The 27,054-nt window shown below is 38.3% G+C and overlaps 9 protein-coding genes across 9 annotated transcripts; 6 read left to right on the forward strand and 3 right to left on the reverse strand.

Annotated features, from left to right (window-relative positions):
• Positions 1-481: 481 nt before the first annotated feature.
• On the forward strand, positions 482-1,892 carry GCK72_011612 (uncharacterized protein; the record flags this gene model as incomplete). The annotated part of the gene is made up of 4 exons (XM_003102245.2): positions 482-910; positions 1,399-1,461; positions 1,511-1,658; positions 1,750-1,892. The coding sequence occupies 4 exons, from the start codon at positions 482-484 to the stop codon at positions 1,890-1,892; spliced, it is 783 nt and encodes a 260-aa protein (XP_003102293.2).
• Positions 1,893-2,119: 227 nt separating this feature from the next.
• GCK72_011613 (uncharacterized protein) lies at positions 2,120-2,866 on the reverse strand (the record flags this gene model as incomplete). The annotated part of the gene is made up of 1 exon (XM_003102162.2): positions 2,120-2,866. One exon carries the CDS (start codon positions 2,864-2,866, stop codon positions 2,120-2,122), a length of 747 nt encoding a protein of 248 aa, XP_003102210.2.
• A 491-nt stretch (positions 2,867-3,357) lies between these two features.
• Positions 3,358-4,848, forward strand: GCK72_011614 (uncharacterized protein; the record flags this gene model as incomplete). Its single annotated transcript, XM_053728570.1, has 1 exon — positions 3,358-4,848. The coding sequence occupies one exon, from the start codon at positions 3,358-3,360 to the stop codon at positions 4,846-4,848; it is 1,491 nt and encodes a 496-aa protein (XP_053588147.1).
• A 426-nt stretch (positions 4,849-5,274) lies between these two features.
• GCK72_011615 (uncharacterized protein) lies at positions 5,275-8,117 on the forward strand (the record flags this gene model as incomplete). The annotated part of the gene is made up of 7 exons (XM_053728571.1): positions 5,275-5,572; positions 5,667-5,883; positions 5,928-6,157; positions 6,204-6,327; positions 7,160-7,329; positions 7,377-7,531; positions 7,623-8,117. The coding sequence occupies 7 exons, from the start codon at positions 5,275-5,277 to the stop codon at positions 8,115-8,117; spliced, it is 1,689 nt and encodes a 562-aa protein (XP_053588148.1).
• A 1,060-nt stretch (positions 8,118-9,177) lies between these two features.
• On the forward strand, positions 9,178-10,383 carry GCK72_011616 (uncharacterized protein; the record flags this gene model as incomplete). The annotated part of the gene is made up of 3 exons (XM_053728572.1): positions 9,178-9,261; positions 9,751-9,943; positions 10,253-10,383. 3 exons carry the CDS (start codon positions 9,178-9,180, stop codon positions 10,381-10,383), a joined length of 408 nt encoding a protein of 135 aa, XP_053588149.1.
• Positions 10,384-14,536: 4,153 nt separating this feature from the next.
• Positions 14,537-17,298, reverse strand: GCK72_011617 (uncharacterized protein; the record flags this gene model as incomplete). Its single annotated transcript, XM_053728573.1, has 3 exons — positions 14,537-14,917; positions 15,528-15,840; positions 16,850-17,298. 3 exons carry the CDS (start codon positions 17,296-17,298, stop codon positions 14,537-14,539), a joined length of 1,143 nt encoding a protein of 380 aa, XP_053588150.1.
• Positions 17,299-17,329: 31 nt separating this feature from the next.
• Positions 17,330-21,240, reverse strand: GCK72_011618 (uncharacterized protein; the record flags this gene model as incomplete). Its single annotated transcript, XM_053728574.1, has 7 exons — positions 17,330-17,461; positions 17,929-18,163; positions 18,692-19,032; positions 19,925-20,473; positions 20,813-20,967; positions 21,015-21,122; positions 21,171-21,240. The coding sequence occupies 7 exons, from the start codon at positions 21,238-21,240 to the stop codon at positions 17,330-17,332; spliced, it is 1,590 nt and encodes a 529-aa protein (XP_053588151.1).
• A 418-nt stretch (positions 21,241-21,658) lies between these two features.
• GCK72_011619 (uncharacterized protein) lies at positions 21,659-22,052 on the forward strand (the record flags this gene model as incomplete). The annotated part of the gene is made up of 2 exons (XM_003102250.2): positions 21,659-21,809; positions 21,895-22,052. The coding sequence occupies 2 exons, from the start codon at positions 21,659-21,661 to the stop codon at positions 22,050-22,052; spliced, it is 309 nt and encodes a 102-aa protein (XP_003102298.2).
• Positions 22,053-22,225: 173 nt separating this feature from the next.
• Positions 22,226-26,180, forward strand: GCK72_011620 (uncharacterized protein; the record flags this gene model as incomplete). The annotated part of the gene is made up of 7 exons (XM_003102153.2): positions 22,226-22,342; positions 22,814-23,119; positions 23,515-23,633; positions 23,987-24,319; positions 24,716-24,814; positions 25,020-25,263; positions 26,049-26,180. The coding sequence occupies 7 exons, from the start codon at positions 22,226-22,228 to the stop codon at positions 26,178-26,180; spliced, it is 1,350 nt and encodes a 449-aa protein (XP_003102201.2).
• Between the last annotated feature and the right edge of the window lie 874 nt (positions 26,181-27,054).

A 27,054-nucleotide genomic window follows, 5' to 3' on the forward strand; every position in this document is an offset into this window, starting at 1 on the left:
TATATACGGATTCGTTTTTTTCAAGTTGGGTCTACGTCTCATGATAACTACAATATTGTCACCGTTCTAGCCTTAATTTATTTGCCCCCGCTACTCCAACATGGAATGTTATTACTGCTAATGCCCCCAACAATATTATTTATTTATTCGGAAAAGTTTCCACAAGTAACTTTGTCAATTTCTCTCCTATGAATGAGAATTCCTTCCTGTTTCAGAGAGTAAACAAATGACGTTTTGAGTGATAAGAAGTTACCCATCTGTTGAGGAAGTGTGAAATGTCTCACTTTTATTTACCTAACTCTGAGTACCAATAACTCGGCTTGAAAAAAATGTTTGTTTTTCAGACCGTTCTAAAGCTGTGGTCAAGTTTTTGGAATGATTTTTTAAAACACTTTCCTTTTTTAACTTTTTCTTGATTACTTTCTACACATGCTCCCACGTAATATACATAATATTGATTACAGAAATAAATTAGTCGAATATGGAATCTCTTCTGGAAGTGACTCCAAATGATAGACTTACGTTCACTGGTCCATTCACGGATGTTGTCACCGCTCACATGACACTCAAGAACATGTCATCGAATTCAGTATGCTTCAAAGTGAAAACGACGGCACCGAAACAGTTTTGGGCTAGTCCGAACACTGGACTAATAATACCAGGAGACTCAAAGCAAATCAAAGTGATGCTGCAATCATTTAAAAGATTCCCATCAGATGCTGGACGTCACAAGTTCCAGATTCAGTCGTGTGTAGCTCCAGCTGAAGATATTCAAGATTTTAAGTCGATTTGGAAGAATGTAGATCGATCGAAGATACTGTACAATATATTGAGGACTACATTTATAGAAAATATGAATCCATCATCTGGAGAGGAAAGCAAGAAAATAGTTGACGCAACTGTGAAGGATGTAAGTTCTTCCCAACAAACTCTAAAGTCAGATTTTCAGTAAAATCGAAAATTTTAAAATTTTAGTTCCGAAAATCCTACCGTATCTCAGTACATTCAAGGTCAACCGTCATGAAACCTATATTTTTGAATTCAGCGCGTTAAGACCTTTCAAATGATTATAATCATGCCTATATTTTGAAAAGTTTCGAATTTTTCAAAAATTGGGCCACCGTGTGTCAAAAATTAAAGTTCTCAAAATGTCATGATTATACTTTTTTGAAAGCTCTCGTCACCGCAAACTCAAAAATATTGTTTTCATCAAGTTCAGAATAAAACCAATCAAGTTACGATAACTTTTGTAAAACCTGAAATCCAGATTTTTCGAAAATTTTCGAAAATCCGTAACATTCTTTATTTTCAACATTTTTTCACAATTTTTACACCAAAAAATGCAGAATCTTTTTTTCTTCCCGCTGGCGCACCCAGTATATACCATTAGACTTGAAGGATGTCGATATACTCGCCGGAATTCTGGATTCCCTCGATGTGGAGAACATTGTTTTACGTCAGGTATGTTCAATTTTCAACGTGATATGAATGTGCACAGGCAACATTTTAGGAGTTGGAAGATGCACGTCGAGAACTCATCGAGGCTCGTAAAGAGATAGAAGACAGTCGTGCTGCCCGCTCGCAGACAAGGTTCGAATGCGAAATCTGTTTGCAACAATTCACAGACATTGCCGGAAACCGTGCCCCAAAGGTTTTACGTGAGTTTTTAACAGGACTTGTGAAATCTTGAAAAATTGTATACAGTACTGTCCATAAAGAATGCAGATTGGAATTTCATGTAATTTTCAGGCTGTGGACACACAATCTGTGCCAGTTGTGTCAACTCTCTACAACAGGACAACAGTGTGACCTGTCCATTCTGCAGAGTCGTCACCTCCAACCTCATAGAGATCTATAACAATTATATTATTCGTCTCCTACTTTTTCTATAAGTTATGTATGTAAATTTGTATACATATTCACGGATTCGTATTTTTTTTGAAACTTCTTTGAGTTTTCAAACGATATCATTTATTTATTCTGGAAAAGTTTCTTGGACAAAAAGTATGAGAGAGAGTGAGGGTTGACCTCAGAATTCAGATGAAGGAAGTGAGCTTCCGAGTACTTCTAAATACTTCCCCCTGGTCTAGCTAATTTCAATTTTTTTTTCAAAGCTATATCAACAAGTAATAAATGTAGGACAGAATATAAACCAAATCCCCGTACTCTCATCTTCCGTCGACGGGCCAAGCGCTCCAGGAGACGCATCCGAGTGTAATGGCGCTTCAGATGACATTGGTTCAGTTGAGGATTCCACTGGTGCTCCTGTTGTCGTAGGGATTACTGTACCCTTGGATTTGTAGTCCGCGAAAAACAAGTCCATCTGATTGAGCGCCTTCTTCGACTTATCGATATCCTTGTGGTGTTTGGCATAGTCTAATCCAAAGGTGTCAAGTGTCTCCAGATTCTTCGTAACTTCCAGAAGTGACTTGAGCTGTTCAGGTGTCAATGTGATATCTTTGTTAAGTTTCTCAACCGATCTTCCTATCTCCAAAAAATCCATGGGGCTTCCTGGAGCAGATTTAGTCAATGAGAAGACAGGATGAAGTGAGGATAGATCAGATGTAAGAGGTGGTAGGGTAGATTTCTTGACTCCATCGATTTGTGCGTATACAGTAGTCAACTGGTTATCGACTAGGAGTAACTGATCGAGATTCTTCTGATCATCCGGATCCACACCCTTCATCTTATCCTGAATAATCTTCACTGTCTCTTGGCCCAACACCACAATCTTATTGACCTTCTCCATACTCCAAAAGATCCGTGACGCCGATCCAATCGTTTGAGAGTCTTGGAGCACATCCTGAAGTCCAACCAACAAGTTCTCTCCGCCTTTGAATGTATCCATAGTCGTCTGCAGATCCATTATCTTCTGTTGGACACTCGGAATGGCTTCCTTGATTTTCCCAAAACTCAGAGCACTTCTATTAAACCCGCGGAACGTTTTAACGGCTTCAATGGCTTCTCCCAAAACTGCAAGAAAAATCAGCCAAATGCTCACGTGGACCGAGTTATGAGCTGTCAAACCAGTTCCCAGTACCGAAAATCACAATATCTGGTATTCTGAAAGTTTAATCAGCTAAAAGTATTTTGAATTTTACATGGTTCGATAGAGATTTAGGAAAAAATAAACTTGAACTGACTCATCTTTTTCCCTATGCGATTGCTGAAAAAGTTGGAGAAAACATCAAAAAGTTGAATTCCTTGGCTGGAAAAGCAAAGTCAGCATTGCCCACATTCCACAACCTCAAACAACTCTTCATCCACCGGTTTCATCGTTCTGGTAATCGGGAGTTGACTCTTACCTCTGGTTTTCCCAATGGATTCAGTGATTTGCAATTGATTTCCGATGATTTGATGGATCCATGGGTGCAATCAGTGGTGGATGGACAATCGGAGTCGCTGGCAGAAGCTATGGAGCAATTGAAACTATTTGGCAAGGCGATTGGATCAATGGATGGTTCCTTTTCATTTCCACCTGGAGGAGATCAAGTTCTGAGAGATGTCTACGAGAGAGCTGCTCAACTTGCAGAGATATCTGAAAAGTTTGGAGGATTGGATGAGAATACGAAGCAATTCAAGATAGATGTACGGAAGTCTCAAATGAAACCTTCAAATTTGGACAAGTTCAACAATTTGATGGAGAAAATTAATCTTCTGGGAGATCAATACCAGGCAACTCTGAAAGTTATCGACCTGGCTGCAAAGTTGACTGGAGATAACAACGACGATCTGTCAAAGATGCTGAAAATAATTGCAAATTCTAATACTAAAACTGCTCCAACTCAATTGAAAACTCTTCGGGAAAGTTTGGAATTCAAGACGATTCTCGATCTTCTCCGAGGTGCTGAAAAAGAGCTAAATACTCTGCAGAATCAAAACTCTACGGTCATCGATCTTGCGAAGACAATCGGAGAAGAATATGGAGAGGTGAAGACGTATATGGATGGATTGGGTGGATTCTTTGATGGTGTTGATCAGATTCGACATCTCAAGGGAGTCGATGTGTTGGGAGAAGTCATTGAAGCCATCAAAATGTTCCGAGGATACAATGAAAGTGCGCTGAGTTTTGGGAAAATCAAGGAAGCCATTCCGAGTGTCCAACAGAAGATGGTGGATCTCCAGGTGGCTATGGGTATCTTGAAAGTTGCGGATAGTTTAGAAGTGAATGCGTTGGCTGGACTTCAGGATGTGCTTCTAGACTCTCAAACAATTGGATCGGCGTCACGGATCTTTTGGAGTATAAAGAAGGTCGACAAGGTTGTTGTGTTGGGGCAAGAGACGGTGAAGATTATTCAAGATAAGATTAAGGGTGTGGATCAGGATGATCAGAAGAATTTCGATCAGTTACTCCTAATCGATAACCAGTTGACTACTGTATACGCACAAATCGATGGAGTCAAAAAGTCTGCCCTACCACCTCTTACATCTGATCTATCCTCACTTCATCCTGTCTTCTCATTGGCTAAATCTGCTCCAGGAACCCCCATGGACTTTTTGGAGATTGGAAAAACGGTTGAGAAACTTACCAAAGATATCACATTGACACCTGAACAGCTCAAGTCACTTCTGGAAGTCAAGAGGAATCTGGAGACCATTGACACCCTTGGATTGGACTATGCTAGGCGCCACAAGGATATCGATGAATCCAAGAAGGCGCTCGATCAGATGGACTTGTTTTTCGCGGACTTTAAGATAAAAGTGACACCAGTTACAACAACTTCAATGATTCCACCTCCAACATCTTCGACTCCGCCACTTGGACAGTTACAATCAAATGCATCGACTGGAGCTCTTGGAGGAAATGGAGAGTCAAAAGTGGAGGGAGGAAATTGGATTGAGGAGTGAGTTGGATTTGTTTGAGGCGCTTTGCTAAAGTGAATATTTTCAGAAACCCTTTCTATTCTGCGCTCATCGCAATCGTTTTTCTCTTATGTTGTGTCGGTATCCCCAGACTTGCAAAATATCGGCCCGGCCCGGCTCGGCCCGTCGGCCCGGAGTCAAAAAATGAGCACAGCTTTTTCACAAAATTTTTCGAAATTTTTTGAAATTTTCGTCAAAAATAGTCAAAAATCCTATGTAAACTTGAGTTTTATCGATATGTAAAAACATAGTCGAAAATTCGACTATTTTGCGAAAAAAACAAAAAAATTTCAAAAAAATTCAAATTTTCAAATTTTTGTACTGTGACCCGGGCCGACCGGGCCGGGCCGGGCCGGTGAAAATTCTCAAATCGGCCCGGCCCGGCCCGGCCCGGCCCGGCCCGTTGCAAGTATGGGTATCCCTGTTGCGATATGCTGGTGTAGAAGGAGAAAGAGTCCAGCGGATGAGAAGAATTTGGAAGATGTTGAAAAAGGAGACAACACGAAGCAACACAAAGTGAGCGTCAAGAAAAATGAAAGCTATTCGTCAGATGAGGAGCCGGTGAAGGAAGTGACAAAAGTGGCAAAAGAGGAGAAGAAAAAGGAAAAGGCGAAACGGAAATCGATAAAGTCGAGCAAAAAGGAAGATGAGCCAGAACTAAAAGTGGAGAAAACTCAGGAATCGTGGAAGTCTGAGAAAGATCAACCGGGTGAGTGGTCTCGTGGTGGAAAGATTTGGATGACATGCTTATTGCAAATTTTGCGCTGATTCCAGAATCTGTAACTCAATTTCTCTGTTTCCAGCATTCAAGCAGTTTCCCGTCGGCGTAATCCGACTGTATTTTCTTCTTGCTCAACTGAAACGACGAACTCTGCTGACTCACCTGAAACGTTTTCCGTTCATTTCCGTACCGAATACAGTTTTGTTTGCTATGCACATGAAAGACGTGTTCGATGGAGTGACTGCGGAATGGTATCCACACCTGACGAACTCAGTCATAGATCTGGTCCGATGGTTTCGGTAAGAGTATTATTCACACAAAAGGCAACAGATTTCCATTACAGATACATGAATCCGTGGTCTGGGATAGATCGTCTGAAGTTGAAAAAGGTCATCTTCCCGGGTGGTGTACTTCATGCGAATCTAATCACTTTTGTGAACAAAGCCAAGATGGTTCTGCTAGAGTCACCACAAAACAAGCGAGACAATAGAAACGACACGAATGGATTGTTTTGGCAAGCCGTCGCACAAGAGAATCCCGGCTATATTCTGGACTTTGCGGATCCGGACGAAAGTGAGTATGGGTTTAAACTGGTAAAATTAAAATTATTATAATTCAGGAAGAATCGAAAAGTGCAGTGTTTATTTTCCGACTGAAAAGAACGATACGATGGAGTACGGAGATGGAAAAGTGAAAGTGAAGTGTATGAATGTTGAGAGAGAACGAAAATATGGACTGGTCAAGTACACACAGCGTGGTGTTCGAGTAAGTTGGGATGTACTTCTAGCTCTGAAACTTTGACGCTATCGGGGGTTTTGAATAGCAAAACTGTTCATATAGAATGTAAAAGTATAAAGCGCAGGGTAAACCATAATAGAAATTGTTTGAAAACGGCAGAGCGTGACATTATTATTATTATTATCAATTTACGCAAGCTAATGTACAGTACTGGTCGAAAGATCGCTCAAAAGAAACTTTGGCCTTTTTCAGCTGGAATTGTTCAACTTTGAGAGTGCGTCATGGTAATACATTGTCCACAAAGTAAAGCATATATCAACCATACAAAACAAAGGTAGAACTTCATTTTTGTAGTCGACAACTTTTTTATACAAACAGTCACTAGCAAGTTACATATTGACAAAGTAATTTTTCTCTGAAATTGACCAATTTCAGTGCACAATTGAACGATTTTTGAGCTGTCCGCTTAAAATGACCATAACTCTCTAGGTAGTGTCCGTACAAAAAAGTCGTCATCTACAAAAATGAAGGTGTATCTTTGTTCTGTATGGTTTATACATAATTTACTTTGTGGGATTGTCCGTAATACCGTAACACCTTTCAAAGTGGGTGATTTTCAACTGAATACGGACAGACTGTATCTCTTACTGCACGGTACTGTAGCTATCTAGAAACCGTCAGTACAAAAAAGAATAAACTAAAAAAAAAGTTTTTTTATAATCTGACATTAGTGGGCTGCTATTAAGAAAGCACAGTTCCGACTGACAGGCTATCTACGATCGTGCAAATCTGAAAACAAATTCGCACAACGTCGAAAACTTTCTATTTCTATTTCAGCGGCGAGCCAGAGGTCACCGTCACCATCCTCCACTACACTAAATGGCCACGTAAGGGTTTCCCAGAGAATGTGGACACTATCGTCCGAATGATGGAAATAATTTCGACCACGAAACAAACCGTTTTTGTTCACTGCCCAGATGGAGCTGAAAAGTCTGGAGTGATTGCTCGTTAGTTTCTGATTTTCTGTCTCCCCCATGTATCAAAATGGTTTCAGTGATCTATGAGATGCGACTGAGAGTTTCGATTGGGAGTGGTAATTTAAAAGTGGCGGAATGTTTCAGTTTCATTAGAAACGGTCGCTCGAATACTGTGCCGACTCTCGATCATTTGTGCTTTGCCTTCATAGCATTTGTGAAGTGGATTGAGAAAGTAAGTGAACGATTTGTACGAGCTTCACCCGAGAAAAAGCCAAATCAAACAAAGCGCGAGAATCATGAATATCACTCATAAAATATTCCAGGATCTTCAAAACTCGAAGACGGATCCCTCCACCAAAGATTACAATGAGAACACCCAGGCATCTTTGAAAGAATTCAATGAGATGTTCACAGAAATTTTGAAAGAAAAAGCAAGTGTAATCATTGCAAAAGATGCAAAACAACGCGAAAATGCCAAAATCAAAAAAATTGTGAAAAATGGGATAAAGGAACATGAGAATGCTGAGATTGAGGATCTGAAGAAAAAAATCGATGAATTGAATATGATATGTTATGAGGGAAGCAATTATCACCAAGGATGGTTGGCACGTCAAAAAGAGATTGCTGAGGAAGACAAGAGAATAAAGAAGCTAGAAGAAACTAGGTTGATCGAGGCGAACCAAAAACTTGCTGACCAAATTGCTGAGGACCAACGCCAGGCACAGATGGAGACTCACACTGCTGAAGAGGAGAGAGTTGAAACGAAAGGAAGTAAAAGTTCTCGTTCTTCTGCCTCTTCTGATTTATTGAACATATAAATTATTACTTGTCCGTCTTTTAATACTTGAATAAATTGTCTCTTTTGTTCAGATGTTTGTCTTTAAAGTTGTATACCTTACTGACTCTTCTGATGGCTCTCTTGGTGAATCCCTTGCCGTGTTCTAATTTCAAATAAAAATGAGCAATAGCCATTTGCTGCTCGCTCAAAGTTCGGACTCTCTCTGTGACTACCGTATTTTTCAAACTATTTTATAGGTAAAGTACGGTAGAGAGCCGCCGTAAATCGAAATTCAGCAACGAGAGCCACAGTGTGTTCTTGTTTGTTTTCGATGATTTATTTTAAAAAATTTAAAGAAAAATAACAAATCTTTATAATTCAAATCAGAGACTAGCAAGTAGCCCCACCTTTCTCTTACAAACGAATCCAGTGTTGACTGCACAATTATTGCTCATCCAAGTGCCACAAAAATAAATACATTTCACACTTCCCAACCGTGTGTACGACGGGCTACTTCTTATCTCTAAAACCCTCATATGTTTGTTTTCTCAATCAAACACAGCCCAAATGGAAGCAAATCATCTGAAATTTTTTCACAACAACTTTCGCTATCAGTGACTCCTCCTTATCATTTGTTTGCTCTGAAACCGCCCGAAAAAAGAGAAAAATTAAGAAGTTTCATATTTCAGAAAAGAAATTCAAATGAAAGGAAAACAGCAAGAAAAGAATTTCCAAGATTTCCGAAAATAATGGAAATCTAGGGAAGAATCTTGCTTTTCGATTTTAATTTAATTTCAGGTCAACACTGGATTCGTTTGTAAGAGAAAGGTGGTATTTACTTAAAAATATTCGATTCTGAAGAAATATTGCCCTTCTAAAAATAACGCTAAAAAATCAACTGAAAATTGAGGGGTATGCAAACGCGCACCTTTCCGAACATTCAAATTTTTTTCTGAAAAATTCTCGTCGCGGGGTACTGTGAAGTGGGGTTTTTTTCGAACTTTTTTTGTATAATATCTTTTTTTGAACCTCTGAGATCATTCCAAAAATGCTTTAATACGCCAAGATTCAATCGAACCGTCAAAACAGAGTATCAGGCGATGGTTGTGGGGATTCCGAATGTCGGAAAGTCGTCGTTGATTAATGCAATGCGGACGCATACGCTTGGGATTAAAAGGAAGGCGGTAGGTGATTTTGAAGAAAAATTGGAATTTTTGGTGGAAAATCGGAGGTTTTTAGTCAAAAAATGACATTTTTTGGTAATTTTCGCTTCTGGCGTGCCTTCAACGCGTTTTAAAATATTCCAAATAGCTTGTCTGGCGTGCCTTTGACGCGTTTTTCAAAAATTTCGAAATTTTCTGAAATATTTACATTTTTATAGTCTTCATCAGAGAATATGTTTTTTGTTGTCAATTTTCCAAAACTTTTGTGTCTGGCCCTTATTTGACGCGTTTTTAAACTTTAAAATAACTAGTCTGGGGCGCCTTTGACGTATATTTCGATCGAAAATTGGTCTGCTAGCGAAAATTCGCTTTGAAATAGCTAGCAGACCAACGTTGGTCTGCTAGTTCTCAGATTGGTCTGCTAGCTCTAACTATAACTATTTTCACTCAAATTTTCACCCGAAATCTCAATTTTCTCATTTTCAGTTCTCTTATTTTCCATTTTTCTAGGTCGAAGCAGGCGCCCGACCCGGAGTCACCGTTCGTGTCCAAAATCGTGTTCGAATCATGGACAAACCGCCAATTTACATCATCGACACGCCGGGAGTCCTCTCTCCGAATCATCGGAACATCGAGGACGCAATGAAGTTGGCTCTATGTGATTTGGTATTGGAATCACACGTCAATCTTTATTATCTCGCAGGTGATTTTTAGAGAAAAATCATGAAAACTTCCATTCCTGGCGCACCTTTGACGCGTTTACTCGAAAATCGTAAATTTAATAGTGTTCTTTTCAAAAAATGGTCATTTCAGTGTAAAAAATGTTTTAAAAAATTTGAAAACTACTTAATTTCTAATTTTAAAAATGTCTGTCAGGCGCGCCTTTGACGCGGTTTTTCTAGGGATCATTTTTGGTGAAATTTCTCCGTTTTCAGCTTTAAAAAAGCGTAAAAATGAAAATTTCACTCTTATATCGGCATTTTTTGCATCAAAATAATCTATTTTTCTCCAGGAAATACTCGCGAAGACATGTGCGGCGAACGACTTCCGAATCCAGCGAAGTATGGGAGAACGATGGGATTTCGATCGTGGCGCCAAACACTTCATTCAGTTGTACAGGAATTCCAAATTCGAGGACTCTAATTTGGATCATCACTTGTTTTAGACCGTTTTCTTGTTGATTTTTGTTGTTTTTAGTTAATTTTTTTCATCGAAAAAGCTTTATTTTTTGATTTTATACTCGCATGTCTTAGAATTCTTGTCGAGTGTCGCCTAGTCCTTCTTTGTCTCAGTCTGGCCCTGCTTATATTCAGCCAGACGTTCCTCCGCATCGTTGAGCTCTTCACGCGTTTCGGCCAACTCCTAAAAATGTTTTGTTGATTTTCAGGATTTCTGAAAACGTAGCCCTAACCAGGCGCAAGTCTTCAAGCTCTTTTCGAACCTCGTTCAGCTCTCGACGGGCGTCTTTCAACTCCTAAAATGTTTTGTTAATATCCATGACTACGTCAATTTCCAGGATTAAACTGGTGTGTGCTAACCGATAATTTCGTTTCGGTAAATGCACTTTCTGGTAAAATACTGGTAATATTAACGAAAATATACCGGAACGTTCCTGAAATTCACACTGCCTGCACAGCCCTCACCTTACGCATACTGATGACGAGATTTCGACGTGCTTCGTTCAAAACTTCCTGAAATGTTTTAATACGAAACTTTATCAAAAACCACCAAAATTCAGCCGAATTTCAGAGTGACGGAAATCTACACCGTCAAAAGCTCCTCCGAGAGGAGTACACGGCCGGCGGCCTAGGAACCCCAACGCGGTAATTTGAATTTCAATTTTTGAGAGGAATATTATTTTTTCAAGAAAAATACGATTTTGATTGAAATTTCGGAGGAAATGCATTTTTTCAGGTCAAAATTTCGAATGAGGGTTTATCATATTTAAAAAAATCACTTTTTGAAAATAAAATTTTTGTTTACTATTTTGACTATTCAAAAACATAAATAACTCTTCCAGATTTCAGTGTCAAAAAAACAGAAAAGCCAACACAGCCTTCGGCCCGTTATTAAAGAAAAACGGTCTGCCCGGTTCGGCCCAGTTGACAAGTACGATTTTTTCGAGGCAAGCCTTTGGAGATCTATTGCAAGTGAGTATATCAATCTAGATATGTGAGGCCGTACCGAACGGGGAGAAATGAGCGAGTGATAGAAACGAAAGCGGGAGAAACGAAACCGGGAGAAACGAAACGGGGAGAAAAGAAACCGGGAGAAATGGCGGCGCGGCGTTTACCGGGCTGTCAATGTGATGAAATTGTGCATAAAGCTATAAGTAATGTTCCTAAATGTTGTCAGATGAAAAATGACAAAAAGGCGGTCATCGAAAAAATATGAGATGAAAGCGATAAATGCCACTGTCTTCGTTAGAATGTTTGTATAACATGAAATGTGTGAATTTAACTTTAAAATTAATATTCTTAAACATTTCGCACAGTTTAAGAGCATTTACAGCCCGATAAACGCCGAACCGCCATTTCTCCCGGTTTCGTTTCTCCCCGTTTCGTTTCTCCCGGTTTCGTTTCTCCCGCTTTCGTTTCTCTCACTCGCTCGTTTCTCCCCGTTCGGTACGGCCTCAGATATGTGCACCATCAGAATCTCGCTAATCTGACTAGTGGGAAACATCTAAAAAGTGAAATTTTAACTGTATTCCTCTGTTCTTCGATAATAAAAAGCGTAAAAAGAGCAATCCTATGATCGATTCACCTCATATCTATCTAGGAGATAATGCGATAAAAATGGATTGTTGTAAACTCCTATTTTAAACACTCACAAAACAAAAAATTTTGAGAAAAAATTTTTGTCGAATTTTTGCCTATGGCCACCAAAAACTTCAAAATTCGTCGAAAAGATTTATCCTTGAAAAAAGTACTGAAAATATTCTCCGTCGTTTGAAACATACTCTGGTTCATTTCATTCATCTGAATCCACTTTTTGGATGATTCACGAAGTTCTAGTTATATGAATCTAGATCTGTCTGAGCATAAACTTTGAGATAATAAAAAAATAATATAAACAGACCGCAGTCCTTCGACTATCCGATTTTTTTTAACTTGAAATTTTTTTTATTTTCAAAAAGTGATTTTTTTATATATGCTAAACCCTCATTCGAAATTTTGACCTGAAAAAATGCATTTCCTCCGAAATTTCAATCAAAATCGTATTTTTCTTGAAAAAATAATATTACTCTCAAAAATTGAAATTCAAATTACCGCGTTGGGGTTCCTAGGCCGCCGGCCGTGTACTCCTCTCGGAGGAGCTTTTGACGGTGTAGATTTCCGTCACTGTCCGAATTTCCCGTCGAAAACTCAAATTTTTTTTGAACATTTCACTAAAAGTATTTTTTCTAAAAAAGAAGTCGAAGGACGGAACTCCGCACAGCTCTGGTATATTCTTTAGTGTTTGGTGGGAAAGAACTTACGTTATTGACAGTTCCGCTCATTTTTGTCTTGGTTGTGAAAAAATAAAGTTTCCACATTTTTGCTCTATTTATTTCGAATTCCCCTCCCCATTGACCTTTCCACGTAGTTTCACGTACGTATTAAAAAAATAAATAATAAAAAGATTTTCAAAAAAAAATTTGCATGCTGAAACGTGCAAGTTGTGTGCGGAGCTTACACTGCAAGCAGCGCGGTTCTTAATTAAAAAAATTAACTGGAATTAGAACCACGCTGCTTGAACACATGAAAAACAGTAAAAATAAAGAAAAATGAATAAAAAATCAAGGAATCATTGAATATTCGAGTGTACTGCTGCTACTAGTACTCGGTCCCGATCCATCAGCATTTCTCGATTCTCCAGAAGCTCCGCCTCTTTCAGAAGCTCCGCCTCCTCCACGACCACGCCCTCTTCCTCTATAAGCTCCGCACCTTCCTCTGAAAGCTCCGCCCATTCCTCTATGAAATTTTTTCCAGCGACTCCTACTTATGATTTGTTTGCTCTGAAAATGCCCGAAAAAACAAGGAAAAATAAATAAGTTTCATATTTCCAATAAAGAAATTTAAATGAAAGGAAAACAGCAAGAAAAGAATTCTCAAGATTTCCGAAAATAATGGAAATCTTGGGAAGAAGGATACTATTTTACAGGATAAACAGGGGGAAATCTGAGTTTTTATTCTGATTATTGACATGAATTTGCGCGAAATTTTTTTGGAATTTTTTATAACGGAAAATGATTTTTTCACCGCAAATACATGTCAAAAATAGTATAAAACAACAAGAAAATGAGCAATTTGAGTCAAAATTTTAATTATTTCTAACCAGGGCTCAAAAATAGATTAATGCAACAAAAAACTCAAGTAGCTATGCCAATGTTCGATTCAAAATACTCCAAAAGTGGAGTTTTCGAGCCAAAACTGATAGAAAAACAGTCTGAAACTCGATTTTCTGAAAAAATCCAAATTTTTTGGTCTAGAAAGTTCAGAAATTGTGATTCCAAGGGGGAAAATGTGATTTTTTCCACTCAAAAACTCGAAAACCCGTCTGGAATTTATGAATAATGAAAATTCAGCTGGATACGTTTTTGAGTGGAAAAATTGCATTTTCAGGCTCAAAAATGTGTCAAAACCCCACTTTAACCACAAAATTTCAGTTATTCAGCTCAAAAATCATGAAAATCTGCAATTTTTGGCATTTTTAGGCTTATTTATAGCTCAAAAATTGAATTTTCAAGAAAATGTTGGTAGTCTAGCTCAATTTCAACCCTGATTTCGAAATTTTAAGCTCAAAAATTTCAGTTTTCGGGTATAAAAAACTCAGATTTCCAAAAATAAAGAGGGAGGGGCTAAGGTGTAGAGAATACGGGAAAAATGACGCAGGATGGATTGAAAAATACGGGAAAAATTATTAGAAAATAACAAAAAAAAGGTGGAGAAAGGATCTAGAGATCCTGAATACACGTGAGCAAAAATAGACAAAAAATGACGAAAAATTGGTCAAAAAACAATAAAAATGATAATTTTGGGGAGTTGATATTCACAGAAAACCAGAAAAAACAGGGAAAAAAGCCAAAAATCGGCTGAAACTGGGGAAATCGGGTGTACGTTATAAAAATATTTAAAAATTATGAAAGAAAAATTGTAAAAATGTAAAAATACGGAAAGAAAATTGCATTTTAAGGCTGAAAAATGATGAAAAATGTGTTTTTGAGTAGAAAAAGGTGGAATTTCAGTCTGAAAATGGCAAAAAACCACTAAAAATCAAGTTTCAGACCCAAAAAAACAGAAAAATCAAAAAAAAATCAAGGAATCATTGGATATTCGAGTGTACTGCTGCTACTAGTACTCGGTCCCGATCCATCAGCATTTCTCGATTCTCCAGAAGCTCCGCCTCCTCCACGGCCACGCCCTCTTCCTCTGTAAGCTCCGCCTCTTCCTCTGAAAGCTCCGCCCATTCCTCTATGACCACGCCCCCTTCCTCCACGTCGGAATTTCGACGTCTTCTTGACGTAATCCATCGGAACAATCGAAGGATTCGTAAAGTCCGCGTAGAGATTCGGATCATCCCAATCGATTGTTTTATTCCTCTTTGCCTCCTCACGCTCCGCCTCTTTTTCCTGAATCTTTCGCTTGAAATTCGTCTTTTTTCGTTGCAATTTCTCACGACTGTTCTTTGATGGCATCTGCAAAAAAAATTTGAAAAAATTTCAAATTTGGCTTGAACCGCTCAAAAATCAGCTAAAAATAGTCAAAAATCGGCTCAAAATGACAAAAAAGTGATGTCTGGCGCACCCTTGACGCGTTTTTGAATTTCGGTCTGCTAGCTATGAGATTGGTCTGCTAGCTCTCAGATTGGGTTGCTAGCTATGAGATTGGTCTGCTAGCTATGAGATTGGTCTGCTAGCTCTAATTTCGGTCTTCTGAGACGCGCCTGAGGAACGCCAACAACCTTATTGAAAATGAGAGATTTCAGTGAAATTTAGAGCATTTTTCACTAATTTTTTTCGAAAAGCGGCAAAGGTGCGCCAGACTTTACAGCTGGATTCATTTTTTCAAAAAAAACGCCAAATGAGCACCAGATACGTCTAAATCAGGATTCAGAGCCATTTTCTGCGCCGAAGGCGCGCCAGCCTGATGAATTTGAGTGATTTTTGAGCCGATTTCAGTCAAAATTGGCTCATTTTCTTCCATATTTCAGCATTTTCAACCAATTTTAGAAAATTTTAAGCTATTTTCAGTCAAATTTGGCTCAGTTTCCTCCAAATTTCAACATTTTCTTCTCAGTCCACTCACAAACTGAGAAGTTGGGGAGTCCTTAGCCAAGAGCATCTGCGGAGCTCTTCCTTGTACAATCTGCCATTGCAACGGGACATCTCGACAGAATCCATGAAAGAAGTCCTCATCTTTCAACCGATCCGACGACTTCTGACAATCGTCTCGTTTGATTCGCATCGCTTCGATGGAAACTCCGTCTCGATGATCCGGTTCGCATTTTGCGACGACTCGAAGTGGGCGGTCCTTCTCTTGGAATACCATATAGTCTCCTGGTTCGAGAGATTCTAGTTGGGCAATCATTTGTTCCATCATAACCGAGCGAGAGGAGAGACTGAAAATTTTTAAGTGAAAGCCAAAAAATGAAAAAAAAAGTTGGTTTTTCAGCTGAAAATTGGTTCAAAGTGCTTGAAAATGAACTGAATTTCATGAAAATTGCCTAACATCATCAAAAATCGGCTCAAAACGACTAAAAATTGTTGTCTGGCGCACCTTTGACGCGTTTTTGAATTGACAAAATTTCATGTTTAAGTTGATTTTCATGGGTTTCAGCTACCTTCTGACGACATGTATTGACTTTAGTACAAAATTTCTACTGCTGAATCGCGCCTGAGGTACGCCAGAGCGGTTATACACACTTTTGAAAAAAAGTTGTCGAAAATGGGATTTGCGGATTTTGGTCTGCTAGTGAATAGCTAGCAGACCAACATTGGTCTGCTAGCTTGTTTTCTGAGCGGAAAATTGGCTTAAAACACTCTAAAATCAGCTACATTTAATAAAAACTGCCTAAAAACCCCTAAAATAACCCAAAAATCGGCTCAAAATGACTAAAATTTATGTCTGGCGCACTTTTGACGCGTTTTGCAATGTTGGTCTGCTAGCTCCAATTTTGGTCTGCTAGCTCCAAAATTGGCCTATTAACCCGTAATTAGAGCCGTTTCCAGCCTATTCTGACGTGTTTCAGATAGATTTTATGCTATTTTTAGCGATTTCATACCATTTTTCACCATTTTCAGCGAATTTTGTGCTAAAAACTGTTTTTTCAGCGATTTTACCGATTTCACACAATTTCAAGTGATTTTAAGCGATCTGGAGCGATTTCAGCCGTTTCCAGCCAATTTTTACGTATTTCAGACCGATTTGTGCTATTTTCAACCGTTTCCAGTCATAAAAGTGAAAAAACCGATTTCTGCCGATTTCAGTAAATTTCAGACTTTTTTCATCATTTTCAGACAATTTCAAGTGATTTTGAGCGATCTGAAGCGATATAAGCCAATTTCAGCCAATTTCGGCGTGTTTTAGACCGATTTTTGAGCTATTTTCAGTCATTTCCCACTCCTTACATTCCCAAAGCATCCGGTGGTGGTTCCTGTTTATCGATTCTCATCGAAATCCCATCAATTTGCAAAACATGATCAATTTTATAGCTTGTTCTATATAATAAATGAGATTCACTCATTTTGAACACAGATTTCGTATAATTCCATATCCATTCCTCTGCTCCTAATTCCATTGCTCCACCATTCGGAAGGTATTCAATTCTCGGCTCAAATGTCACTTTTTTGAGATTTTCTAGGAATGAGTGCTTCTTTTCTCCCAATTCAAGCATACTGTATGGAGAATTCGATCGAACAAGAATTCGGGCGTCTCCGATACGAAAAATCGCGTATTGATACGTGGAATCCTCTGGTTTTCCCTTGATTCCATCGGAATTTTTATCGATTTTTTGCATTTCCGACAGAATTCCGTCCAGGAAATCTTGAGATGAGGAGGATTCTGGAGCATCGTCCATCGATTCAGATGACTCTTGGGAGTCGTGGGATTCAGATGACGTGGAGGGTTTCGGATTCGGAGGAGGGTGGTGGGCGGGACTTTGGCTTCTTCGGGTGATCTTGGAGGAATTGATTGCGGAGTTGTTGTTTCATGGCTTTTCGTTGGATTGAGGCACGGGAAATCTGGAAAATTTGGGATTTAGGGGGTTTTGGAAAAGTGGATTTTTGGGAGAAGAAAATTAATTTTTAACAGAAAAATGTGATTTTTCAGTGGAAAAATGGGTTTTTGGCACGAAGAACAGGGTTTTCCACTAAAAAACAAAATATTTTTCATTCAAAAATTTTTAAATTATACTAGAAAAATAGTTTTCCAATGTAAATTCATGATTTTTCATTACAACAATCCAGTTTTTCACTAAAAAATCAATATTTTGAGCTCAAAATCAGATTTAAATGCATTTTAGAACTGGGAAAACGACATTTTCAGGTTGAAACCTTGGATTTTTAACTGGAAAAGCTGGAATTTCAGCAGGAAAATTGGATTTTTGAGCACAATTACAAGATCTTTAGCTAAAAAAAGGGTTCAGAGGTAATGTTAGCTTGAAAATGTGAAATTTTCAATGCGAAATCTCTGAAATTCACTCCCTTACCGTATTACTAGGCATCGGTTTCGACACCACAACAATCTTCTTCGTCGTCGCTCCATCAATGCGTGTTTCTCTCACTTGAATAGGACATCCGAATTCATAATCTCTTGATTCCCAACTGGGAGTCATCAGATGACATATTGTTGTCGCATCTGCCAGTACAGACACTTGAGGAGACGATTTGATCATCGAGAAGGCAACGTCGTCTTCGATGAGACGGGATTTCGGTGGGGGACGTCTGGAAAATTCGGTTTTTAGAGCAAAAAGGAGAAATTTTGGATCAAAATTTGATTTTTCAGTTTGAAAATTGAGTTTTCGAACGGAAACAGCGTAATTTTTCAGCTGAAAATGTGAACTTTCCACTCAAAATGTGATTTTCCAGCTTAAAAATGTACTTTTCGGCTCAAAATGTAATTTTTCAGATCAAAATGCGATTTTTTCAGCTCAAACTGAAGCTAGCAGACCAATCTGAGAGCTAGCAGACCAATCTGAGAGCTAGCAGACCAATCTGGGAGCTAGCAGACAAATCTGAGAGCTAGCAGACCAATCTGAGAGCTAGCAGACCAATCTGAGAGCTAGCAGACCAATCTGAGAGCTAGCAGACCAATCTGAGAGCTAGCAGACCAATCTGAGAGCTAGCAGACCAATCTGAGAGCTAGCTCACCAAAATCATATCCAACTATTTTTGGTTAATTTTTCAGATTTCTAAAATGTTTTTATAGCATTTTCAGCCAATTTTCCAACAAAATCCAACCATTTTCCGTACCTAAAATCCATTTTCACTTCACACTTCTTGGATATATCCGGAATAGTCAGCTGACTATTCACCGTCGACACTTTCAGCACTTTCTCCACTTTCGGTATCAATGACTGTCCCTCACTCCTGATTCCACTCACTACTTCCACATTTTCAACAGTGAAAACGGGAGATTTGAATAGATAATGGGCGGAGTCATCGGCGGGTTCCCGTTGTTTAAAGTGAAGCAAAGCGTGTCGAATCGCTCGATCCGTTGAGAAATCGATCGGATGACACGCGTTCTCACGGGCGTGTTCGAGAGCTGCCGCGGCGAGAGTGTCGTATTCGGATTCACATGCTCTGCGGAGATCCTGGAATATATGGAAATATGGAAAATGACGATTTTCAGCTTAAAAACTGTATTTCATAAGGAAATTCTTGAATTTTGTCGATTTTTAGCTTAAAAATTTTTTAAAATGATCTTTCGCTGAAATTTTTGTGAAATTGTAATATTTTCATCACAAAAATTGTATTTCATTCAAAATGGATAATTTTTGTTAATTTTTAGCCTAAAATCTTTCAAATTCCTATCATTTTGAGACAAATCAGCTTCGCCTGACCGAAATTTGAGATTTTTTAGCGATTTTTGCTCATTTTCCGCCAAAAATGTTGAAATTACAAGTAATTCAGCCATGCGAAATTTTTGGAATATAGAACTGTGGAAAAAGTAACAAAAATCGAGGGAAAATCGCGATTTTCAGTGAAAAAAACTATGAATATATAGCATTTTTTGAAGAAAACCATGATTTTCAGACAATTTTCAGCATAAAAATCGTATTTCATGAGTAAATTGTTGATTTTTGCCAATTTTACCCTAAAATCTTGAAATTTCCAGTAATTTTGAGGCTATTCAGTTTTGCCTGACCGAAATTTGATAACTTTCAGCTAAATTTTAGTTAATTTTGTATAATTTACAACTGAATTTCAGTTTTTAAACAGTAAAACTGTACTTTATGAAGAAATTATTGATTTTTGCCGATTTTTAGCCTACACTCTTCACATTTCCGCTCATTTTAGATAACTCAGGCACCTTTTATCCAAAATTGCATGTTTTTAATGACTTTAAGCTGTTTTGCAAGGCAAAACTCGTATTTTTGCCGATTTTCAGCCAAAAGTCTTGAAATTTTCAGGCATTTCAGCTTTTTTTTAAACAATTTCAGTTAGATTTTCGCGGATTTTAGCCGATTCTGACTCTGTATTCACCTTCAACTCGAATCGATTTCCAGAATGTCTCAGATCTCCATTATACAATAAATTCTGACACATCGCGATCACTCTTTTCTGTGAACTATGATCAATTATCGATCGAAGATCACTACAAAGTAGATCATAAGCAGACGGTGACCACGGCATAGCGTGTCTCAAATTGAACTCCTTCTTCTGTGGCAAAGGCTTCCGGAATTTCGAATTTTCAGCCATTTCTGAAGTCTCCGAGTCGTTCGCCGTTTCAGAATCCTGTGATGACGTCATCAGCTCTCCATCATCTGAATCTTTCTCTCCAAGCACCTCAACGAGAAGTTTCTCTTCTTCTGCCATTTTTTCCAGATATTCCTGCTTCTCGTCGTCTTTCAGCTGCTTTTTCTCCGCCAATTTCCGTTTTTCGTCCAATTTTTTCAACTTTTCCGCCTCTTTCTTCGCTTCCGACTCCTTTTTTCGTTGTTCTTTGTCCTTTCTCTCCTGTTCCAGACGCAATTCCTTCTGCTTTCGACGGATTTCACGAACCATCGGCCAAGCGGCCACTCGTTCGATTCTCTGCAAGAAAATTATCGGTTTTTAAGTTGAAAATGGCAAAAATGACTAAAATTTCAATAATTTTCCATGAAAAATGATAGGAAATAGTTGTTTAAAGCAGTTTTAAACCGAAAAAAACCCATTGGTCTGCTAGTTCTCAGATTGGTCTGCTAGCTCTCAGATTGGTCTGCTAGCTCTCAGATTGGTCTGCTAGTTATGATTTTGGTCTGCTAGCTCTCAGATTGGTCTGCTAGCTCCGAAATTGGTTTGCTAGTTCTATTTTCGCCAATTTCAGCCTATTCTGACGTGTTTCTGACCGATTTTATGCTATTTTCAGTCATTTTTTCCACAAATCCTTACTTTAAACTTGGCGATTTCCCAGCATATCATGATGTCTGTCATATCTGAATCCACCAAAAACTGATCGAACTCCTCCGGCGTCATTTGTGTGTGAACTCGCTTCTTGTGATAGGTCTTCCATGCGTCTGGGTTTGCGGCTTCCGATTCCGGGATTTCTGGAAAAAATTTGGGTTTTTTGACCCGAAAATTATAATTTTCTTACTGATCCAGGGCGGTGGGGCATCTGGAAAGAGCATTTCCTTTCCGTTGAACCTCTTTTTTGGGTTTGTCACACAACTTAGGCATCCGGTGAGCAAATGTTCGGTGACTTCTGGAAAATAGAGTTTTCAGTCATTTTTTCTGGAATTTTCATACAAACCATCGTATTTCTTGTCCTGATCCAATTGCCACATGATTTGACACCGAATACTTCCATCTTCTTTGTCCATTTCGGGCTGAAATTCGTAGAAGAAGTTATGATATAAATGTCGTAGGATTAAAAACATTGTACGCAATGAGAGTGTAATGCGGACTTTTAGGTGTACAGTACCCGAAAAATTGGAAATCAACCAAAAAATAGGGGATTTTCACTAATTTGTACTGGGAAAATTGTTTGAAAAATCAAATGCTAAATTTAAAAATATATCAAACACAAAAACCTATTCAAAACTCAAATATATAACTGGAAAACGGGTTTTCGCAACTCCCGTAAATCGACACCAAGGAGCCGACTGCAAACGCGCTCCATTGACACGCATTAGAGATTAGAGACGCAGAGAAAATTGTTTATTTTCAGTGAATTCCCGCGGTTTTCAGCCAAATTCTTGCTATTTTTTCAGGAATTTCTCAATTTTTTTTGCTAAAGATATGTCATCGAGCGTTCAAGAAGTGTACCACGTCGTTTCGCACCGCCCGATATATTTCTGGTCGGCGAACGACGTGGATCAGTGGTTGAGGCGGAAACGGCCTCTGCTGGCGCTGAAATACGCGCTCTCCTTCCTCCGCCACAATATAACAGGTAAATATAGTGGTTTTAAAGAATTTTTGACTTAAAAAATCATGAAAAAACTAGCAAAAAACCCAAAAATTGACTTTTTTTTCAGGAAGAGTGCTCGTGGAGCTGACGGACGACGATTTACGAGAAATCGGGATAGAATTGAGCGACGATCGACAAGGATTACTGTTGGAGATCAAAAAAGAAAAATTGTATAGTGATCTGGACGAATTTTCAAAGTTACGGACCCAAGCGGCGCTAAATTAACAATTTTTATTGTTTTTTTGATCTCAAAATGCTCAAAATGTACATAAAATCTTCATTTTATTAGTTTTTTGTCGAGTTTTTTGCTTTTTTGGTGCTTTCTACCTCCAAATCATATATTTTTGAACGTTTTCTTCTATTTTTTCAGATCGAACCATAGAAATTCAGGGTCAATAATGGAAGAATCAATGGAAATGTACGAGGCGAAGGAGTTGGCCGAGAAATTGGCGGAATTTACGCTGAAATCAGTGAAGGATGAGAGAGTTTATCAACGTATCAAAGCAGGTGGAGTGGTAAGGAGAATTTTTGGGACAAAATCAAAAGTTTGAGTTTTATTTTCAGAATTTTTATTCGAAAATGTTTGTTTTAGCCAAAATTATAGTTTTTGTGCAGTTTTTAAGCTAAAAATCCGCCGAAAATCATGGTTTTTTGCCCGGAAAACTCAGAAAATGCCCAAATTTAGTAGTTGTTGATAATTTTGGCTGAAAATCGCATTTTGTACTGCAAAAATAAAACTTTCAGCTGAAATCGATCGATTCACTGCAAAAAATAAAATTTTCCGTTCGAAAACCCAATTTTTGAGATGAAAATCGCATTTTTATCATAAAATTCGCATTTTCAGCTCAAAAATGCTTTGAAATCCCAAATTTTCAACTTTTTGGCTCAGATTTTTGTTTAAAATTGCTCAAAAAGCATGAAAATGGCTCATTTTTACCATTTTCTGGCTCAAAATCTTCCGAAATTCTCAAATATTCCATTTCCAGAGTCTCTCTGAGTTTCCATCGGAAGTTCTCGTCCAAATCTTCCGCCACGTCGCCTCTCCGACATTCAACCCACCGCCACCGCTTTTCTTGGATTACATAAAGTTCAAGAATGAAGATCAATTGAAGAAAAGAAAAGAAATGACAGAGAATTATGTCAAAGAACGTGTCGAAAAGGAGCAAAAAGAGTATTCTGTGAAGAATTTGATGGCTTTGAGAAGAGTTTGTGTCCAGTTCGATGAAGTCATCGATTTTAAAATGATGCCTGGACTCGACTACGATCCGATCATGATCGATGTCAAAATTCAGGTAAAATTGAAGGAAGATGATGGAAAATTGCAATTTTTGCCATTTTTTTCATTATTTTTCGAAAAACCGCGTTTTCAGTGACAAAAATCAAGATTTTCCGATCAAAACTGAGTTTTTCGACGAAAATCTCAGATTGGTCTGCTAGCTCTCAGATTGGTCTGCTAGTTCTCAGATTGGTCTGCTAGCTCTCAGATTGGTCTGCTAGCTCTCAGATTGGTCTGCTAGCTATCAGATTGGTCTGCTAGCTGTGATTTTGGTCTGCTAGTTCTCAGATTGGTCTGCTAGCTCTCAGATTGGTCTGCTAGTTCTCAGATTTCTCAGTATTGAGCTACAAATTCTTGATTTTCTGACAAAACTCCAATTTCTTACCCGAAAACTCAATTTTTCTCCTCCAGGGTTCCGAACACGGTCGTCAAGTCACTGCGTTCAAGTACGGAGGCAGTGGAAGTAACGCTCCGGCTGTCAGAATCAATCGAATGAGAGGATACAACGAGTGGGAGTATCAGCACATCAAGTAAGATATTTTTAAAGAAAAAGACGGAAATTGGTGGAAAAATTATTCCAAAAGTCAATTTTCAGTAGAAAATCTAGAAATTCGAATGAAAATAGCATTTTCAGCTTATTTTGTCTCGCTTTTTCGAAAATGTTAGTAATTTTCCATAAAAAAGATGAAAAATAGCTGTTTTAAGCAGTTTTGAACCGGAAAAACCTCATTTTCTTAATTGGTCTGCTAGCTGTCAGATTGGTCTGCTAGCTGTGATTTTGGTCTGCTAGCTATGATTTCGGTCTGCTAGCTCCCATATTGGTCTGCTAACTCTCAAGTTGATCTGCTAGCTATGATTTTCCAATTTTTTCATTTTTTTCCAGAAAATTCGAGAAGCTCCAAAAGCTCTACATCGTCGACATGTTGCTGAGTGAAGAGGTGCTCCAAACGGTGCTCCGTCTTGATTTGACATCCGCCAAAAAGATCACATTCGAGCGTATCAAAGGACTGAAATTCGATGAGACGACGAATGTGGCTGCGAGAATTCAGGAATTCCTGGGATCTCTCGACTCGCCGGCCATGGTTTACTTCAATTCGAATGTTTTCGATCCGAATATCGATTTGTTTGAGCAGAAAGAAGATGATGAATGGGGGTCGGATGATGAGGAGATGGAGGTGGATGTGGTGGAGAGAGGACTCGTTCGACGGGATACGTAGTAAGGGATTTGGAGGGTTTTACCTCAAAAATTGCTCAAAACGCTCCGAAAACTTGTTTTTAGACCGCAAATCAAGATTTTTGAGAGATTTTCGAGCAGAAATGACCGGAAAAAGTGAAAAATCCGGGTTTGAGATCGAAAATGAGTTTGAAAATTAATTTAGCAGACCATTGGTCTGGTAGCTCTCAGATTGGTCTGCTAGTGGTGATATTGGTCTGCTAATTCTCAGATTGGTCTGCTAGCTATGATTTTTCTAAAAATCAGTGCAAGTTTTCTATCAGAACCCTGAATACATGATTTTTGAGCAAAAAATCACATTTTTCTGAAAATTTGGCACCGAAAAACGTGAATTTTTGAAAAAAATCATTATAAAATTCAACTTTTTCCAATTTTCAGCCAAATCGAGCACCGTCCAAAGAATCATCGTCGCATCCGCAACAGACAGCGTACAGGTGGAAATACGAAGGAGTTCCGTGGCTTCCGCACCATAAATGTGTAAGTGGCCTAAAATAACAATTTTCTATTCAAAAACCCAGAAAATTGCTCATTTTTGAAGTTTTAGAGCTTGAAAACATGATTTTCAGTCTAAAAGTGTCTATTTTTTCGACTCAAAACGCCTATAAAATACCAAATTTCCAAGTTTTTGAGACTAAAACTATGATTTTCAGCTCGAAATTCCCCTAAAATCACATTTTTCCAGCATGAATCACATTCTTCTCGGCCAACGTCATTCTCCTGATGACAATCTGACATACGGTCACCCGAGTGGACAGCAGAAGTACAAAAGTGATCTGAAGATGGCCTACGAGACACTGACGATGAGTACTCGATTCGATTTGAGAAAAGCTGGCAGATGGCATCTCAGGAATGCATTCAATCTGCTCGGATCACGACCAGTCAAGTCGAGAAAAGCACTCCTTTTCCATCTGAAATCGCTGAAAAAGGTAGAAATTGGGGGTTTTTGAGTTATAGTCGCTTGAAAATCGTAATTTTCAGTATAGGAACAATGAAAATCACGCTGAAGTCAAATTTTGGACTGAAAATCAGTTAAAAATTTCGATTTTTCAGTCAAAATGACTCAATTTCGCTTTGGTCTGCTAGCTCCCAGATTGGTCTGCTAGCCCTCAGATTGGTCTGCTAGCTCCCAGATTGGTCTGCTAGCTCTCAGATTGGTCTGCTAGCTATTCTTTTGAGCTGAAAATAATCATTTTCAATCTAATTTGGTGGAAAATCCACATTTTAGTATTAAAAACACTGTTTTTAAACAGAAATTATTCGGATTCAGTAGAAAGTAATTCAAAATCGATGAATCCTGAACTGAAAATGTTGTTTTTGATCATGAAAATGATATTTTTGCAGTTTTCGAGTCCAAATCTTGAAATTTTGGTCTAAAAAATTAGTTTTGACATGAAAATTTCAGATTTTCAGTCGAAAATTTCATTTTTCCATTAAAATCCTGATTTCCGTGTCCAAATTATTACGAAATATTACAAAAGATGAACATTTAGTGAGACAGTGAGGGAATTCATCATTCAAAAGTTTTTGAGTAGTTTTTCTTCGATTTTCCGTGTATTTTTCAGTGAAAATTTAAAGTTTTATAATTAGAATCCCATATTGATCAACTGAACCACGATTTTCAAGATTTTCAGGCCAATTTTTGATGAAAATCTTATTTTCAACGATTTTCAGCCCCATTTCCCACCCAAATATTCTATTTTCCCTCTTTTAGATCACTGGAGACGAGTCATTGACAACTGAAGAGGAATTGGCGATCATTCATCATGCTAAAGAGACGGAGCACAGAGAGAAACTGCTCAGAGAGTCGGTTCCAGTCAAGAAATGGATGGATCAGTTATTCTGAAATTGTCTATTTTCCCCTAGAAATTCATTTTTTGTTACGAAAATCTGAAATTTCCTCCTTTTTATGTCATTTTCTCCATGAAATCGCAATTTTTTTCAGAAAAATGCCGATTTTTATCAATTTTTCACGCCAAAATCTTCGATTTTCATTCTAAAGTTGTCATTTGCATTCAAAAATTTGAAATTTCCTCCATTTTTATGTCATTTTCTTCACTTTTTTCATGTTTTTCACCCTAAAATTTGATATTCCTACAGCTTTTCCTTTGTAATAATGCATTTTTCCATGATTTCCTCTCTTTCCTCCCCCCCCCCCCAAAAGTATCAATTTTCAGAGTTTTTTTGCAAAATTCCCATTTTTATCCCCAAAATCCCCACATATTCCCAATTTCATTTTTTTCTCCATTTTCCACCCTGAAACTGTATTTTTGGCGTATTTTTTCAGGATTTCAAGCGGTTTTCACTATTTTCAGCCTGAAATCAGGAAAAATAAGCTGAAAATTCGGTTTTTGTCGATTTTGGTCTGCTAGTTCTTATTTTGGTCTGCTAGCTCTCAGATTGGTCTGCTAGCTCTGACTTTGGTCTGCCTGCTCTCAAATTGGTCTGCTAGTTACGAATTTGGTCTGCTAGCTCTGATTTTCCATTTTCCTCCCCATTTCTACCCATTTTCCCCATGAGTTCCACTCAAAATACACACTTTCCTGTTGATTTTCGATGATTTTCGATAGTTTTCAGCTCGAAAATTCTCAAAAAGTCTAGTATTTCCCAATTTTTCCTCTTAAAATCACCATACATTTCCCATTTTGCCTCTGAAAATGCTTTATTTCCTTCATGATCTACATGCCCCCTCTCCTGCCTCACCTGCTCAAATTCCGGTA

Source organism: Caenorhabditis remanei, chromosome III (assembly GCF_010183535.1).
Source record: "Caenorhabditis remanei strain PX506 chromosome III, whole genome shotgun sequence".
Taxonomy (NCBI): domain Eukaryota; kingdom Metazoa; phylum Nematoda; class Chromadorea; order Rhabditida; family Rhabditidae; genus Caenorhabditis; species Caenorhabditis remanei.